Genomic DNA, 16,661 nt, shown 5'->3' on the forward strand with positions numbered 1-16,661 from the left:
AATCACTTGTACACAACTTTGCCAATCACTTACACAAGTAAAAATATGAAATACCTCACAAAGACTAGGAGCTTCATAAAATATTTTAACACAGCTGCCAATATGTTTTGAAACATTTATTGGTTATCGAATTAATTTAATAGCATTCGTTGATAGCGTCTGATAATATTTTTTTAATGGAGTCAACACAGCAGTGGCGTGCAGAGGGGGGGGCGGAGGGGGCCCAGGCCCCGGGCAGCCACATCAAAGGGGCATCCAAAGGGGGTAAAAAAAATGATTTTTTTTTTAAAATTGTAAATTTAAATTTTTTTTTTTTTTTTTTTTTTTTTTTTTTTTTTTTTTAGGAAAGCTAAATGTCTACTAAGGTTTGTCTACCTAGGCAGAATTATCAAATTATCACAATTTGCCGAATTCACCGAAATGTGTATATACAATCAACACATGGCACTGATATAGTCATCGTACTGTCCGTGTCGTACAACCTTCAGGGAGAAAGGGGCATCGGTGAAGGGTAGTGGTGTAGTAGTCATTGATATTCCCCGAATAAATGTATGCAGTCTTTCAATTAATAGAGTATCTGATACTTGTGTAGGTAGGGGCATCTTTTAGAGAACACGCCCATAATCATTTTATACACTTGTGGTCATCCATAGAGTATTAAATCCCATGATTATAATTTACACACTGTAGGGGCATCTTTTAGAGAACACGCCCATAATCATTTGATACACTTGTGGTCATCCATAGAGTATTAAAGCCCATGATTATAATTTACACACTGTAGGGGCATCTTTAATGTAATTTGCTTATATTCATCATAATACTTTTGAAGGGCATCCAAACAGTAATTATGCCCGCATTCATTTTATATATCGTCAGGGCAACTTTAAAGTAATTTACTTGTATTCACGTTTGTATTTATATAATTACAGCAATTATGCCCATATTCGTTTATATATTATCGGATATTTATTATGCTTATATTCATTATTGAATGTCTGAAGGGCATCCCTACAGTAATTATGCCCTTGTTCGCTTCATATTTTATCGGGCATCTTTATTATGTTTCTATTCATTGCATAATGTTTGTAGGGCATCCTTATTCATTTTGATGGACGTAACGGCATTCGTAGACTGATTAAGCGCACATCCTCTTGGTTTTTTCTTATTCTAATGATATTCTTTATTCATGGCCATTTGGATTTTTGTGTACGGTTAAATACAAACTTTCAAGTCCGTACTGTTTTGATACACTGGGCCGGGCCGAGTTAACTTCATTCTAAAGTTGCCCTTAAGTCTCACACTTTTTAATTACCGGCATTCGCGGCCGCCCGGTCGTACTGTCCAAAAACACATAAATAAGGTGTAGCTGGCTGTCACTTGTTTCCCCCCCCCCCTCACTTTAGGCACAAACCTTCTATTGTAAGACCGGTAATGTAATACCTAGACGCTCTATTGGCACGGCCAGAGATCCAGTAATGTAGTACTCGAATCTGGAGACTTTTTTTTTGGGATGTTCCATCCCATAGCCATATATTTAAATGCACAGTCTGCGTGATCTTTCACCTCCCCCCCCCAACTTTCACCCACCCCAAAGCCAAAGCATCTACTGTCACCCACCCCTAAACCCCACACTACTGAGCGTTCTTATTACATTTGAGAGACATTTCTCTTGGATTCTATAGCCGAAAACGGTGTTTTTCCCACAATTCGAACTAATTATATAAAGTGTCCAAATCTGTCAATGGTTTCCTATTTGTTTTAATTTTAACCACTAATGCTTGTTGATATTGTAATTTGTCTCAAATTGTGTGCTTACTAACACTGTCTCTTTATATAATATACCTAAACGCATGACTTTTATTCTAACCACTGGCCATTGAACGAACAATTTAAACCACTTTATTGCATTAGAGCGATTTTCGAATAATTTATTTTATTTTTGCTTGTGATTAAAAGGGCATTTGCAGATGAAGTAAGCCCGTATTATTTTTAGATAACTTGTAGGGGCACCCAAGAGAATTTATTCGGTTTTGATGCATATGAATATACTAAAGAATAAGAATGTCCGTATTGTTTCTGAGACACTGTAAGGACACCCTCAAGAATAAGCATCAACAGATTTTTAATATACATTGTAGTGATATCATTTCAAACAATTGTGCCCATTTTATTTTTTATCAATTGTAGGGCATACTAAAAGTTGTGTTAAAGTATTTTAATGCAAAGTAAAGTTATCTGTAAAGTAAATGGGCGCTTAAATAGAACTGATGTTATAAATAGTAGAACCACCTGTAAAGTAAGTGAGTCCACGTTGATTTAATGAATTGTGGGAGTTATAACGACCCTGGTAGCCGTTACTGGATTAATTCCCACACAGGGTTTGCATATGAATACTTGGGGCCTAGAGCCGACCATTAAGTGCGGGCCCCAAGTTTAGCGATACTAAAATTCTATCAAACATCGACAATGCGCACAAGCAGAAATCGCTGTGCTCTATGACTAGAATCGATATTTTCTCAATGTATCGAGTTAAGACGAGACGCTTTATTCCTACGTATCCGACTACTTCGACGTACGAGACAAGACTAGCATTTTTTAGGTCCGTAACTAGTACAGGCATCCCAAAAGAAATACACCTACATTGGTCAGAATACAATAGGGTATCCCAAATTTACATACCAGGTACAAGGGGGTGGAGGCGGAGGGGGAGGGGGAAGGGCTCACTCAATCAACCCATCGCCAGCCACCAAACAATCACCCGGCGACCGTGGTTCTCTTCCCTGCACACGAGTTGTGCCACCAATGTGTTTCTATAAAATACAGCATTGTTCAAGTTCGAGATGGGGAGGGGGGGGGGGGTGTGGGTAACTTACTTGGCCTAACATCAACCGTGGCCTCAGTCGTAGCAATAAACAATGGCGAACTTTGACCTTTTAGTTTTTTTCCAATTTAATTCAACGGTGACCGCAGCCCGACCCCGGTAGGGTAATGGAAACTGTAAATTCTTTTGTTGGGCTTGGCATATAGCCCCCCCCCCCCCCAACATCCGGCATGTCCCCAAACTGTTTTCTCCCTCCCCGAATGAGTCAGTCATTCTTTTGGATATATATGCACGGAGTCTTCTCAAGAGTTCAGCTAAGTCAATTTTTTAAAATGCTTTTCTATTCGTATTCTGATTAATAACATAATGTGTGTTATAATTTATCGTCAATTGTAGGGCTACTAACGCTTTTAACACCGTAATTTATATATATATATATATATATATATATATATATATATATATATATATATATATATATATATATATATATATATATATATATACAATTTATGGGGGCATCTTCCTTTGGTTTTGCCCCGGGCAGCAACATAGCTCTGCACGCCACTGCAACACAGTAGGATTAGAGCACACTTACTTAGTTGATGATACGCGGCAAGTCATGAGTAGTTGGGGTCAGGGGTCATCCATAAACAACTTAACGCCCCAGGGAAAGGGGGGGGGGCTGTGACAGGGAGTGGGGTAAGAGCCGAGACTTTGCATAACTCTCTAAATTGTTGCGTGTGCTTTAAATCGTGTTTTAATATTATGCGCTTTAAAAATCACAGACTAAATGCGAAGTAGATTTACTTTTATATTACTTTTATTTATCTAAATAGCCTTACCTATTATTTACCTATCACCTATTAATTTAATGTTTTAAAGTAACTTTTCGCTAAATCAGCTTGGTAAACTGTAATCGTAATTTCAACAATATCTACATCTACCCAGCAACAACTAGTGAGACCAGAGTTTCTTCCAGGCATCTCTTCGGGGGGCATCCCCCCCCCCCCCGAAAGAAATGGAATTTATATAGAAAATATATACTTTTGACAGTGTCCGCCCTCCCCTCCCCCCCCCCGAAAATTGTTGCCCCCCCCCCCCCCCCCCCCCCCGAAAATGTCAAGTGCATACCCGGAGAAATAAAGTCTGGAAGAGTGAGACATCAACAGAAAGAACGATATTTTAGTTGAAGTCGGTGATGTTGAAAATGTAATATCTACACTCGATGTTTCTGTGGATGTCTCACACGTTGTAGGAGTGAATGTGTCAGAATTGAAAATTTCTGTACTTGCTGATGTTGACATTAATCCCTTCGTACTAAATGCCGAGCAAATAAAAGGAACTAATGTGTACAATATGGATTCACATGTATAACGGAACTTGATGGGAGTCAGCGTCCTAACTGCACGATTAGTATTGCCAACTTGAGCAGTTCTAGTCTATCACCGGCAAAATTAAGAGAACATTTTATTAAGCTGCATGGAAATGGAAAATACAATAATACAACACTCGCTAAATTCAAGGTGTCTGAAAAGCAACAGCAGAACTCATGCTGATTTGCAATAAATTATCATTCATAATGGGTTTTTTGTGTTGTGAAAATCATATTTTAGTGTTTTTTGTTCTTCGAACCCAATCAGCCCAGTGTTAGTTAATTTCGTTAATTTCTTATTATAAAGGTTTCGGTGAAGTAGCGTATGAAGCTGGTGAGGTTTGGTACCTCCCAAAAGATTTTTTGTTTATTTTTATTTTTTTCTAGTGTTGTTGTTTAATAAATAAGCGGTCGGTTATGTTCGGCTTTTGGTGCTGCCGCGGATTTACAATATTTCTCGTATAGTTCTGATATTTAGAAACTCCGGCTAAATTTCTGATTATTTTGTTTACTGAAGTTGACGATAGGGAAATCTTAACTCAAAACCAAACTATTTTTCTTTATCATCTGAATAATTATTGAATAATAGGTAGATTATCTATTATTATAATTGAAGACTATCATTAGAATATTTAGTAAGCTACCTCTATAATCTAGATCTAGAAGTAGATGTCATGATTGAATTTGAATCATGAATCATGATGATGGAGATTGGAGATGTTGGTAATCTATCGTTTTGGGTACGTAAAATCGCCCGCGATTTGTAATGTGAAAAACAGGTGACTCCTTAAATTTTAATAATTATTTCACATTTTGAGGAGGATTTATGTTTTAAAAAATTCAAAAATGTTTCCTTGATTCATTTATGTACCTGTTTTTAAACAATTGAATTAAAACTTTTCCGTAATAAATGAAGACTAGCGATGTTTCCAACAGATGCAACCATGCTCATTTACTATAGCAGCCATCTTGTCTAAGTTTTATTTTTATAAGCTTTTAGCGCCAGATTCAGGGGGAAGCCACTCTATTTTACAAATGGCTGCTGTTTATATAGCAAATCTTGCTCTCAGACACTGCTGTTTAAAGTTAATTTCTGGCCTATATCGATATATTTAGCCATTGATTTGGGTTTATTATTCATTTATCTATAATATTTGACACAAAAGTATGACAATATACTTCTATTACAGCCTTGACAATGAGGTAACGTTTTCGTACATAAATAGCCGCGGGCGATTTTACGTACCCAAAACGATAGATTACCGAGATGTTGTATAATGTATAAAAATTATTATATTAAACTTTTAGGCCTATTGAATGTATTCCGATTCCTCGACGATTAAAAATTAAAAGTCAATTGAATGAAACTTTTAACTTTTACTTTTAACTGTTCGGTTGACTTTTGCCGTAGTTCTTGAACTTTTCTTGGTACAAAAACAACTTATAGGCCCTACCTGCGTAATCACTAAATTAATTAGTAAATTGCGTGACACAATTTGCAAGACAAAAGTCACAATGTTTTTGCTGGACATGGTCTCTTCTTATTAGATCTAGGCCTACTTCTTAAGTTCTTAGTTTCATGGTTTTTTTTTGTTTTTTTTTCTAAAGATGGGCAAGAAGAAACGTTTTTCAATAAAAAAACAAGTTCAAGTAGAAAATCTAGTCTAGTTGTCAGCAGTTTACTAGATTGGTCACGATTATTGTATCTTTTTTTTTATCTAGCCTAGGTACAGATTGTTTAAAAATATGCTAGAAATTTGCGGATTCTTAATATCGTTGCTTCTATGATCGCCAGCTCACGTTTTCTTGGCAATGGGTAAAATACCAATACAATAGAGGGGTTATAGAGTTCACATTAGTATTAGATGACTGTAGGCCTTTAGCATAGCATATGTAATGGCATAAACATTGCTATCTGTGATTGTGTGTAGTAGCGTCACTTTTGTTTCTACCGAAACCAAGTAATATAAAAAATTTACTCTCTGTATGTTCATAAAGGGACTAAAGCATAAATTATAGAATTGTTAATGAACTCGTATTTTTCCCAAACAGAGCAAAAGAAAAATTTACTTGGGGTCATGGGAATTCACATAAGCTAAAAGGCCAACTATCACATTAGCTTTAAGAAACAGGGCTCGAGAAATGTAGCCTACATTTCTTTTATATAATGGCAACAGTTACCAATAGGCTTTTTTTTTGTAAAAATATTAAGTATATTGAACTAATTGAAAAATATGAGCAGAAATAAAAAGAAACTGTTTAAATGAACACTAAAAGAGGAAAAATAAAGTACATTTTTGCACATAAGTGTTCTTGTAGCTTGTATTATTTACAATACAAGCAGAAAAGTACATAGATTTCACACAAAAAGTGGACATACTGCATTTGTTGAGGGTAAAGAGGACAAATGCAGTATGTCCACTTTTTGTGTGAAATCGATGTACTTTTCTGCTTGTATTGTCAATAATGCAAGCTACAAGAACACTTATGTACAATGTCAGAAAAGTAGAATGCTAATATTTTATGAATGTTTAAACATAATATTTTGCACTGTTTTAATATTGGAATGAGATTTATAAACTCATTTTTCTCGAGATTACGTTTTTTTGTACATACTCATACTGTGTTTGTCCTCTATACCCTGGTTATGTAGTAAAAAAAAAATTTAATCTTTGGCAAAGTTTTATGTACAAATTACAAGAAAGTGAGGTTGTTCAGAAGATCAATCACAGTGTTTCCCAATTTGTGAAATCTGAAGTCTAATTTGTAAAAAAAAATATATACCTATAACTGTTAACTTACAGTTTGAAAATATCCTAGACTTCATTAAAATATGATGCATAATTATTAATTAAATGGGCCTTTAAGTATCTAATAGTGTTCCTTAATTATATCTGTCGGCTTATCCTTTGAATTTATATTTCCATTAATAATATATATATGTCCCTATTGGTGAAATTTTTTTTTCTTTCCAGGTTATACTAGTTCAAACTGCTATGGTGTTAGGAAATAAATTCTGAAGGTAACCAATGACCAAGCCTCAAAAAGACAGCTTTTCATCCAGTGCTGGGGAATCATTGTGCTGCTGCGAGTATCAAAACATGCATGGTGAAAAAAGCCACGTTCTTGCCTCATGTTGTGATTGTGAGGCGTTGGATGAAACATTTGATAGGTGAGTTAGCTTTTTAATCAACCAAATGCATTTCTGGAACATTATTAAAGTTTGCCTGTTTTCTACACAAATGTTGGTCTTAGTTTACAAATGAAAGAAACAGGACTTACTTTGGGAGGTATATCATCAAAATGATACAAGTGAACAGTCTTCCTTACTAATTAAACAATGGAATGGACACACTTTACTACACTAGAGACATTGTTAACCTTTATAAATCAGCAACTTAAAAGCAAAAGAGACTACATTGTAGGAGGCTTTATTTGATCTCCTAGTTTACTTGGCCTTGACTCTACTTTATTGCCCTAGTGCAAAGTATGTTATGAATTGGTGTAAGTTTTTTTGCAACATGATTGCTCAATAGAAAATTGAGAGCAATATATTTTTTTATACTTGCTAGAATCTTCAAATGTGAGAAAGTACCAGACTCCACCATAGACCGCCTCATCAACACCATATCAGACAGATGTCGGATCCCATCTTGCTTCGGGGGCGGAGCCGTGCAGCTCAGGCCTGATGTTGTGGCACCAGTTTTAATAGTCCCGACATGTCTCTGCCTTGCGACCCTCCATCCTGTAATGACGGTGGTGGTGTTCCTGTTCATGCCCTTGTTTGTCTTAACCTTCCATGCCCTCTGGCGCAGGCAGAAGAAAAATCGCAGGACCTATTTCTTTTACTACTGGGGAATAACTTCTGTGATAAGCTGTTACTGTGTTTTTCAGGTAGGTAGACAGCTTTATTTTTCATTTTAAAAATTCTTGCCTGTTATGCGATCAATAGATAGTTGAATTAGAATTTTATTGTATTGTTTCTTAGTGAACTAGTAAAACACATTTCTTTCTCAGGCTATTCTTAGTGATTTGTCTGGGAAACATTTTCAATAATCAGTGGTACAAATTGGGATGACAACTATTGCTAATTTCTAAGTTTCATTAGCAATTTGCCTTTAAATTTGACTTACACTGGATGAACTTTTGTGCTAAACATTCTAATGACAACTTGGGAATGCATTTTTTGTAAACCATCTCAAAAAATCTTTGCCCAGATTAATTTGCTTTAACATTTTTCTCCTGTATTTTAGATTTGTTCTAGAACTTATATAAATTCCATTTTGGTGGGTTTTTTTTTTTGCCAATCTCATTTGTTCGCTAATAATTTAAGACAATTTCTTTAATTAGAAAAAATATACTTATAACAGTTTTAAAAGGATTTGTTTTGCTCATCTGAGCAAGATTCTAAGATAAATGGATACTGTAGAAAATATCAAAATATTCTAAACAAAATCATTTGGTGGAAATTGATATTGATAAAGACTAATTTCTCTTAAACGTAATAACAGAAGTATTTATATGTTTCTTTGCCTCCCCAGTTTTTTGTTGTGGCGTTTAGAGAAGTCCTCCTGTGGGAGATCCTGACGGTGTTCACCTGCATGATGGTCATGTTCTACTTCCTACACCTGACAAAACAAGACCCTGACAGTTTGCTTGTGGAGTACAAGTCACGTCCCAGCCATAAGAGGACAGCATCAAATGACCTGTTGCTTGGGTCAGCTCACCTCTATGACCAGGTACATTTTTTAGATCAGTACATTTGTAAAATTAGTACACCTATATGACCAAGTAAAAATTTTAGACCACTACATTTGTTAAAGCGATACACCTGTATGACCAGTTAACCATTTTAGAGCAATACATTTGTGATATCAGTACATATATAGTTCGGTAAGATTTATCAGACTATTTCATTTGTTTACATCTAGTTTGTGAAATGATGTTAAAGAATATTTTTGGCTTGCGATCTAGTCAAAATATAAGGAGTCTTAGTTGTTTTTGTTTTATAGATGCCTTTTTACTTTCTCGTATATGAAGTATAGAGGAAGTATTGTAATTGTGCAAAAATCGAAATAGAGATTTTCACAAATCTCGATGTTTTACACCTCCCTGAGTAGAAAAACATAGTTTTGCAATTTAGTCTATATGTATGTCTGTGAATACGATAACTTGAGTACAGTTACAGCTAGGTTGATAAAATTTCATATAAAAGTATTATATCAAATTTGTAGTTCTATATCAACTTTTCAGTGATTTCCGTTAACCGGAAGTGGAACTTATTCTACCCTTGGTTTTTCAAAAGCCTATAACTTGAGTTCTGTTTAAGATAGATAAACAAAATTTCAATTAAAAGGATAATATCTAATTCTCTGCCTTTTTTTTTCAAATTTTGAGTAATTTCCGTTGACTGGAAACAATACTTTACGCTTTTTCCGATTTCTCAATAAACACATATGAATTTATAAAGTACTAATATTCCCGCACTATTATACACATATTGTTTGGCGTTCATTGGTGAGCAATTCTTTTTTTTCTATGAAAATCTATTCTATTTTCAAAAGTTAAGGTAATTAAAAATGGATTAAAAATCATGTCTATATCCCGAGTTGCCATCACCCGTAATGTATAAGTATATTCAAGGAAGTTAAATGGAGATCACTCCCAGTTTATTTAAGAGTAAAATACATTTATTGCATAAATAAAAACAAAATCTCTTCACTATTTAGGTCAATGATGCCAGCCTGCCACAAGGAACAGATGAGGGAGATTTGACCGTTGTCTCAGTTGATAGTAGCAAGCAGCGGTCTACTGGTGGGCCCCTAAGACATCTTTTATTTGTTTAACAAACTGTAGTTATGTGCTATAACGTTTAACTTAATGTGTCTCAGTTGATAGTAGCAAGCAGCGGTCTACTGGTGGGCCCCTAAGACATCTTTTATTTGTTAAATAAACTGTAGCTATGTGCCATCAAGTTTTACCCACGATAAGAGTGCTATTAAGTTTAACCTAGTGTGTTGCTATGCTATTTAACCTAGCGTGTCACTGTTTTATAAATTTTAACCTAGCATGTCACCGTTTTATAAATTTTAACCTAGCATGTCACTGTTTTATAAATTTTAACCTAGCGTGTCACTGTTTTATAAATTTTAACCTAGCGTGTCACTGTTTTATAGATTTTAACCTAGCGTGTCACTGTTTTATGAATTTTAACCTAGCATGTCACTGTTTTATAGATTTTAACCTAGCATGTCACTGTTTTATAAATTTTAACCTAGCGTGTCACTGTTTTATAAATTTTAACCTAGCGTGTCACTGTTTTATAAATTTTAACCTAGCGTGTCACTGTTTTATAGATTTTAACCTAGTGTGTCACTGTTTTATGAAGTTTAACTCCAATCTTAGGTAACCCAGACCTACCAGCAAGGGCAGGCTACTGTAAAATATGTGAAGCCTACATTGCAGTAAGAGATCATCATTGCATTTGGTAAAAATTTGTTTTTATAAGCTTCTATTTAACTTACTTCCTTGTTCTTTTGTCTGTCTGTCTATTTATCTGTCTTGCTTTTGTAGTTTAGGATCAAAAAATGGCGAGCAAATTTTTGATAACTTATAATGGACTGATTCGTTTTAAATATACTTCGTGGGTCAAGACCCGATGACAATGCAATCTAACATCAAATTTTAATTAATTGAATGCTTAATAATTTTTAAAGAATTAATTAAATTTTGCTACAGTAAGTAGTATTTACTGGGCTATTAGACACACATAGTTCATGTTCTTTTGGTTCGCAATTGTTTTTAGTCATGCAATTTTGTTGTATTAAAAATTGTAAGTATTAGGAACTAATTAATAAAAAAAAAACGAAAGGTAGAAAATAAAACAACTAAATAGCAGTGCATGCTGTGCCGTTAACAAGTAATCAATGACTGACTTTTAAATTATAAACTCTGGTTTGTTTTTGCTTCAGCACATTTATTTCCGTAAACATTTTTATTACCAAATGGAAGTAACTAGCCTGTCAATAGAGTCTTGCTATGTTCTAATTTCATATCAAACCTAGAACTGAGATCAGAGCTATTTTTTTCTTTTCTACCACACATCATGTTCTCCCTGTTTTTTAAGGTTGTAAATTTGTGATATTTTTTTACTTCTAACAAAAAAGCTTAAGGAGTACAGTGAATTTAGTTTATTTGTTAATTTTTTCAAATTAAATTTGCTAGGCCTATATATTTATTGACTCAAACTGAATAGATCATTTAACTGTAATTTCAGGATTGACAGTTGTGTTGGTGGCCCAAATCACCGTTCATTTCTCTTGGCCATGATTATGTTCGTGTTCACTGGGCTGTACGCTGCACATCTTACGTTCACAACAATATGTACCCCCAAGATGTACTACGATTGGTTCCTTTTGCCCAATGACTGCCGGTGGCTTTATGTTGATTTTCTGTAAGTTTGTACCTGTGTTTGTGTGCTCTAATAAATGGATTTTGTCTGTGTTTAAGCATGTGTAATTTTCTGTATGTTTGTAGCTGTGTTGTGTGCTCTAATGAATGGATTTTGTATGCGTCTGTGTTTAAGCAAGTGTTTTTTTCTGTATGTTTTGTAGCTGTGTTTGTGTGTTCTAATGAATGAATTTTATATGCGTCTGTGTTTAAGCAAGTGTAATTTTCTGTATGCTTGTAGCTGTAGTGTGTTGATATTTTCCTGGAGAATATGTCCTTGCTTGGTTAAGATAATACACAACATTTGGTGGCCTGTGTGTTAAGCACAAGTATCATCCACACATAGTAGACTGACAAAGTACTGACCACATAATGCCTTTTTAAACTGTAAGCACTAAAAAGAAAATAAACTTATCCACTATGCTGTAACTTGCAATATCTAACAGCACTAATCAACTATATGATTGTGTCTTCTCTAAAAGATTTCTTTCATTGTAGGACTGACAGCTGTGTTCTGTTTGATTGTGTCTTCCCTGACATATTTCCTTTAGTACAGGACTGCCATCTGTTTTGTAACCACTGTCTACTGTATGATTGTGTCTTCGCTGATGTATTCCCTTTATTACAGGACTGTTTTGTAACCGCTGTCTACTGCATGATTGTGTCATGCCTAATGTATTCCCTTTATTACAGGACTGTTTTGTAACTGCTGTCTACTGCATGATTGTGTCATGCCTAATGTATTCCCTTTATTACAGGACTGTTTTGTAACTGCTGACTACTGCATGATTGTGTCTTCGCTGATGTATTCCCTTTATTACAGGACAGTTTTGTAACTGCTGTCTACTGCATGATTGTGTCATGCCTAATGTATTCCCTTTATTACAGGACTGTTTTGTAACTGCTGTCTACTGCATGATTATGTCATGCCTAATGTATTCCCTTTATTACAGGACTGTTTTGTAACTGTTGTCTACTGCATGATTGTGTCATGCCTAATGTATTCCCTTTATTACAGGACTGTTTTGTAACTGCTGTCTACTGCATGATTGTGTCATGCCTAATGTATTCCCTTTATTACAGGACTGTTTTGTAACTGCTGTCTACTGCATGATTGTGTCATGCCTAATGTATTCCCTTTATTACAGGACTGTTTTGTAACTGCTGTCTACTGCATGATTGTGTCATGCCTAATGTATTCCCTTTATTACAGGACTGTTTTGTAACTGCTGTCTACTGCATGATTGTGTCATGCCTAATGTATTCCCTTTATTACAGGACTGTTTTGTAACTGCTGTCTACTGCATGATTGTGTCATGCCTAATGTATTCCCTTTATTACAGGACTGTTTTGTAACTGTTGTCTACTGCGTGATTGTGTAATGCCTAATGTATTCCCTTTATTACAGGACTGCCATCTGTTTTGTAACCGCTGTCTACTGCGTGATTGTGTCATGCCTGATGTATTCCCTTTATTACAGGACTGCCATCTGTTTTGTAACCGCTGTCTACTGCGTGATTGTGTCATGCCTGATGTATTCCCTTTATTACAGGACTGCCATCTGTTTTGTAACCGCTGTCTACTGCGTGATTGTGTCTTCCCTGATGTGTCTTGGCCTGACGTACCAGTTCATCTTGATCAGCCAGAACGTCACGTCCCACGAGCTTGTCCATTCCCACCGACAGGGCCTGACCAGGTGTGGCCTTTACGCGAGGGACAACCCCTACAACAAGGGCTTCTTGAGGAACTGGATGGAGTTTTGGTTCCTGTCCTCACGGGCTGCAGATTCAAGGGTTTCATAAGTACAATACGTTATGAGTTCTAAGATTTGCGTTGTTTCTATAAGATAATGAGATTAAATTTGTGCTGTCAAGTGTAGCAGTAATAACTTTTTAAGTAGTAAGTAAATTTTTTGCGCTTCAAAATTTTTGGACTATAAGTGTAAGAAATTATTGCTAAAATTAACATTTCCTTTGCTTTATTATAATCTCTTGAATTTAACTGATCAGGAATAAGTGTTGGTGCAACAGTTTAAATATTTTTTACATATTTATAAAATTGTGCTTTAATATTTTTCTAATGGTTCCTGACATAAGATTTTTGTAATCAAAGTTTTAGTGCTGCACTATGTTGTAATTGTTTTGTAGCCTGATCTAAACCAAGTCCTAAATTTTGATTTAAAAAATTTTTCAGCATAACAGCAGAGGATAATTTACTTTTTATACATCACATTGTATGTGCTTCATCCATGTTTATTTTCTGGATGTGCTCGTAGTTTGATGGCTGCTTTTAGCAGAAAACATTGATTAATCAAATTTGATTGAATTTCTAATATATACACATTAATTACATTATTTGAGATGATGACATTAATTATGTAAACTACATTTTATATATAGATTTGCCTTATTTTTCTGATTAATAAAGTAAAATATTGAGTGTTTAATGGATGTGGTCATGTTATGTGACACAAGTCATGGTTTAGATGTGTTATTCGTCCAATGTTTAACATATGTGTGTTATTGGACCATACTTGGGTCAGTGTATTATTGGAGCAAAGAGATTAAGTCTGCAATAGCTGTGATGTTATCAATAACTTTCTACCCCTGATTGTCATTTTCATATTTTTTATTTACCAAAATTACTTCTGGACACACAGTGTCTTAATTATAGTTAGTTGATTTCATTTTTTTTAGTTTTTTAAATCTGCCAGTTAGGATATTCATGTCAAATCATAATACAATTTAGCAACTTAATTTTTTAAAATCTACTTTAAGTATGCCAGGTAAAATAGAAGTAATTTTAATAGCAATTTTAAATTTCCAACTACTACCTATTGCTTAAAATCCAGGTAAAATAGAAGTACTTTTTATAGCAATTTTAAAGTTCTAACCACTTTCAATTGCATAAAATCCAATTAAATAAATTTTCCAGCCTGCGTTTTCAAGCAATAATTTTTCTACCATTCCATCTTTTGTACATAAATTAAAGATTAAATAATGATTTTACTTTGAGATTGCTGTTTATGATAAGTGAATTGTTTAGTCATGATAATTTATAATTGTAATGTTTATCTGTGATTAAGTGTGAATTGCTGTTTTAATTTTAAAACTGTAATGAATTTTTTTTACGTTTATTGTTTTCTACTGTTGGTAGTGATGGAGAAATCATAGTCTAGATTTGCCTACCCTCTCCGTTCTCAGCTTGACTCAATACACACCTGACTTAATTACATTGCCATAATTGTCTTTGTTTTTCACCTAATTATTTTGTTCATTAGGACACAAGATTTATTACAGATATATAAATTAGATTTCTTCTAATACTAGCAAATTATTCAAATGTACTTCACATTCAACTAGTAGATCTTTTATTTAAGTATCAGATATTTTTTTTTAGTCACATTCTGAAAACAATCTTGTGTTGATTCTGTTTAACTTAAGGTTTTTTAAAAACAATTTAATTGTTGTTTCTCATTTAATTTAAATACTTAACTTGAACCTAGCTTTAATATTCTAGTTGTGACGCAGAGTATACATGGATAAAAGATGAACAAATAAAGAATTATATTATTTTATTTGTTACTTAGGATGAATCCTGTTTGAGCATGTTGAATAAACTTTTCTTATATTATTTACACTCAAGTATACAAACAGATAGTTTTGATGTATGTAATTTTTATTTGCATTTGATTGTTTCTTTATTTGTGTTCTGTTTAAATTCTTATGTAAATAAAAATAATTAATTAATCATAATAAATAATAAATTTTGAACTTTTTTTCTTTTTTTCTGCTTGTCCATTCTAAAAGGCTTATAGTTTACACCCTCTATGGTCATTGTATTTAATCAGTGGGATTTCTGTGTTGGTTTGATATAACACCTGTAAGCTCAATGTATTTAATGCATTATTTTTCAATGAAAAATGTGTGGGGTTTATGAAAAATTAATGGTTTGTTTAATCAGAGTAGGAAATGTTTATGTTCGTGTGTAAAATAATATGGTTCCTTCTGTGACAAGTTTTTTTTTTAAAGCCATGTTAGCTCGTATAGTGTCGGCCAGTCTAGACAACACGTATGAATACATTTTTTTCTTTCTTTATGCTATTTAAACCAAGTTAGTCATTTCTTGTCAATAGTAACGTGCTAAATATGAATACGTGCAATCAACAGTGTGTGATGTGTACATCGTGGTATTACGTAATGCAATGTTACTCCTTTCTACGCTTGTTGATATAGTAATTTAGTTCTACCAGATGCACATTGAAGCAGTAAACAATCATGGAATATGATCAAACTGAGAGCCAATTTAAAACTATCCTTGTTATATTCATGTTAAGCACATCACTGTACTAGAGGGCCTACAAAGTCAGTAGCAACTTGAGAGTTGATTAGTGTATTTTGAATACAAAATCATCCTTCAGCAACAGAGCTAGAGATATCAAGGTGTCGTAGTCCATTAACTGTGCGCTTAGCAATACAAATAGAGACCTGCTCAGTCCACTCATTAATATCAGCTCTGCACATAAAAGTGTGAACAAAATTCATTACAATATAAAGTTGTTCATAACTTAAGTCCCAGGGAGTTGTTCATAAATATGGTCTCACTAATTTGATCAGTTTTCACCCTTCATTTATGTAAAAAAAAATCCAGGCACCCACCCCCCTTAAAAACACATCAGAAAGTCTCCCTAACCCCATTATTCTTTTGAAAGTTATTTTTCCACCATTTTTATGATTAAGATGTACAAAATATATGCTACCTGATGTTATGTGACCCTCTAAATCTCCCCAAGTAGCTAAAGTGAGAACTTGTGGGCCTCTGTAAGATTTCTCATCTGCCTTTAGTTTATTAGTAAAACTCTGTGTTCTGCTATACTAGTATTGAATACATTTAAATTATTGTCTTGTTGTATTAGGTAATTTAAGCATCTTATTTTGCTTAAAACTTCTGCTATTCTCACCTGCTCAGTGCTTTATAAATGTGTGTATGATTCTATTTATTGATGATTTTTTT

General features: G+C 34.1%; 1 protein-coding gene across 1 annotated transcript; it reads left to right on the forward strand.

Moving 5' to 3' along the window:
• The first annotated feature begins 7,178 nt into the window (after positions 1-7,178).
• LOC131953834 (palmitoyltransferase ZDHHC23-like) lies at positions 7,179-14,439 on the forward strand. The gene is made up of 7 exons (XM_059317208.1): positions 7,179-7,371; positions 7,772-8,093; positions 8,741-8,938; positions 9,929-10,013; positions 10,605-10,686; positions 11,476-11,652; positions 13,201-14,439. Exons 1-7 carry the CDS (start codon positions 7,229-7,231, stop codon positions 13,448-13,450), a joined length of 1,257 nt encoding a protein of 418 aa, XP_059173191.1. The 5' UTR covers positions 7,179-7,228; the 3' UTR covers positions 13,451-14,439.
• The last annotated feature ends 2,222 nt before the right edge of the window (positions 14,440-16,661 follow it).

The sequence above is a fragment of the Physella acuta genome, unplaced genomic scaffold, assembly GCF_028476545.2.
Source record: "Physella acuta isolate Inbredline_101_S28 unplaced genomic scaffold, ASM2847654v3 ptg000958l, whole genome shotgun sequence".
NCBI classification, from domain to species: Eukaryota; Metazoa; Mollusca; class Gastropoda; family Physidae; genus Physella; species Physella acuta.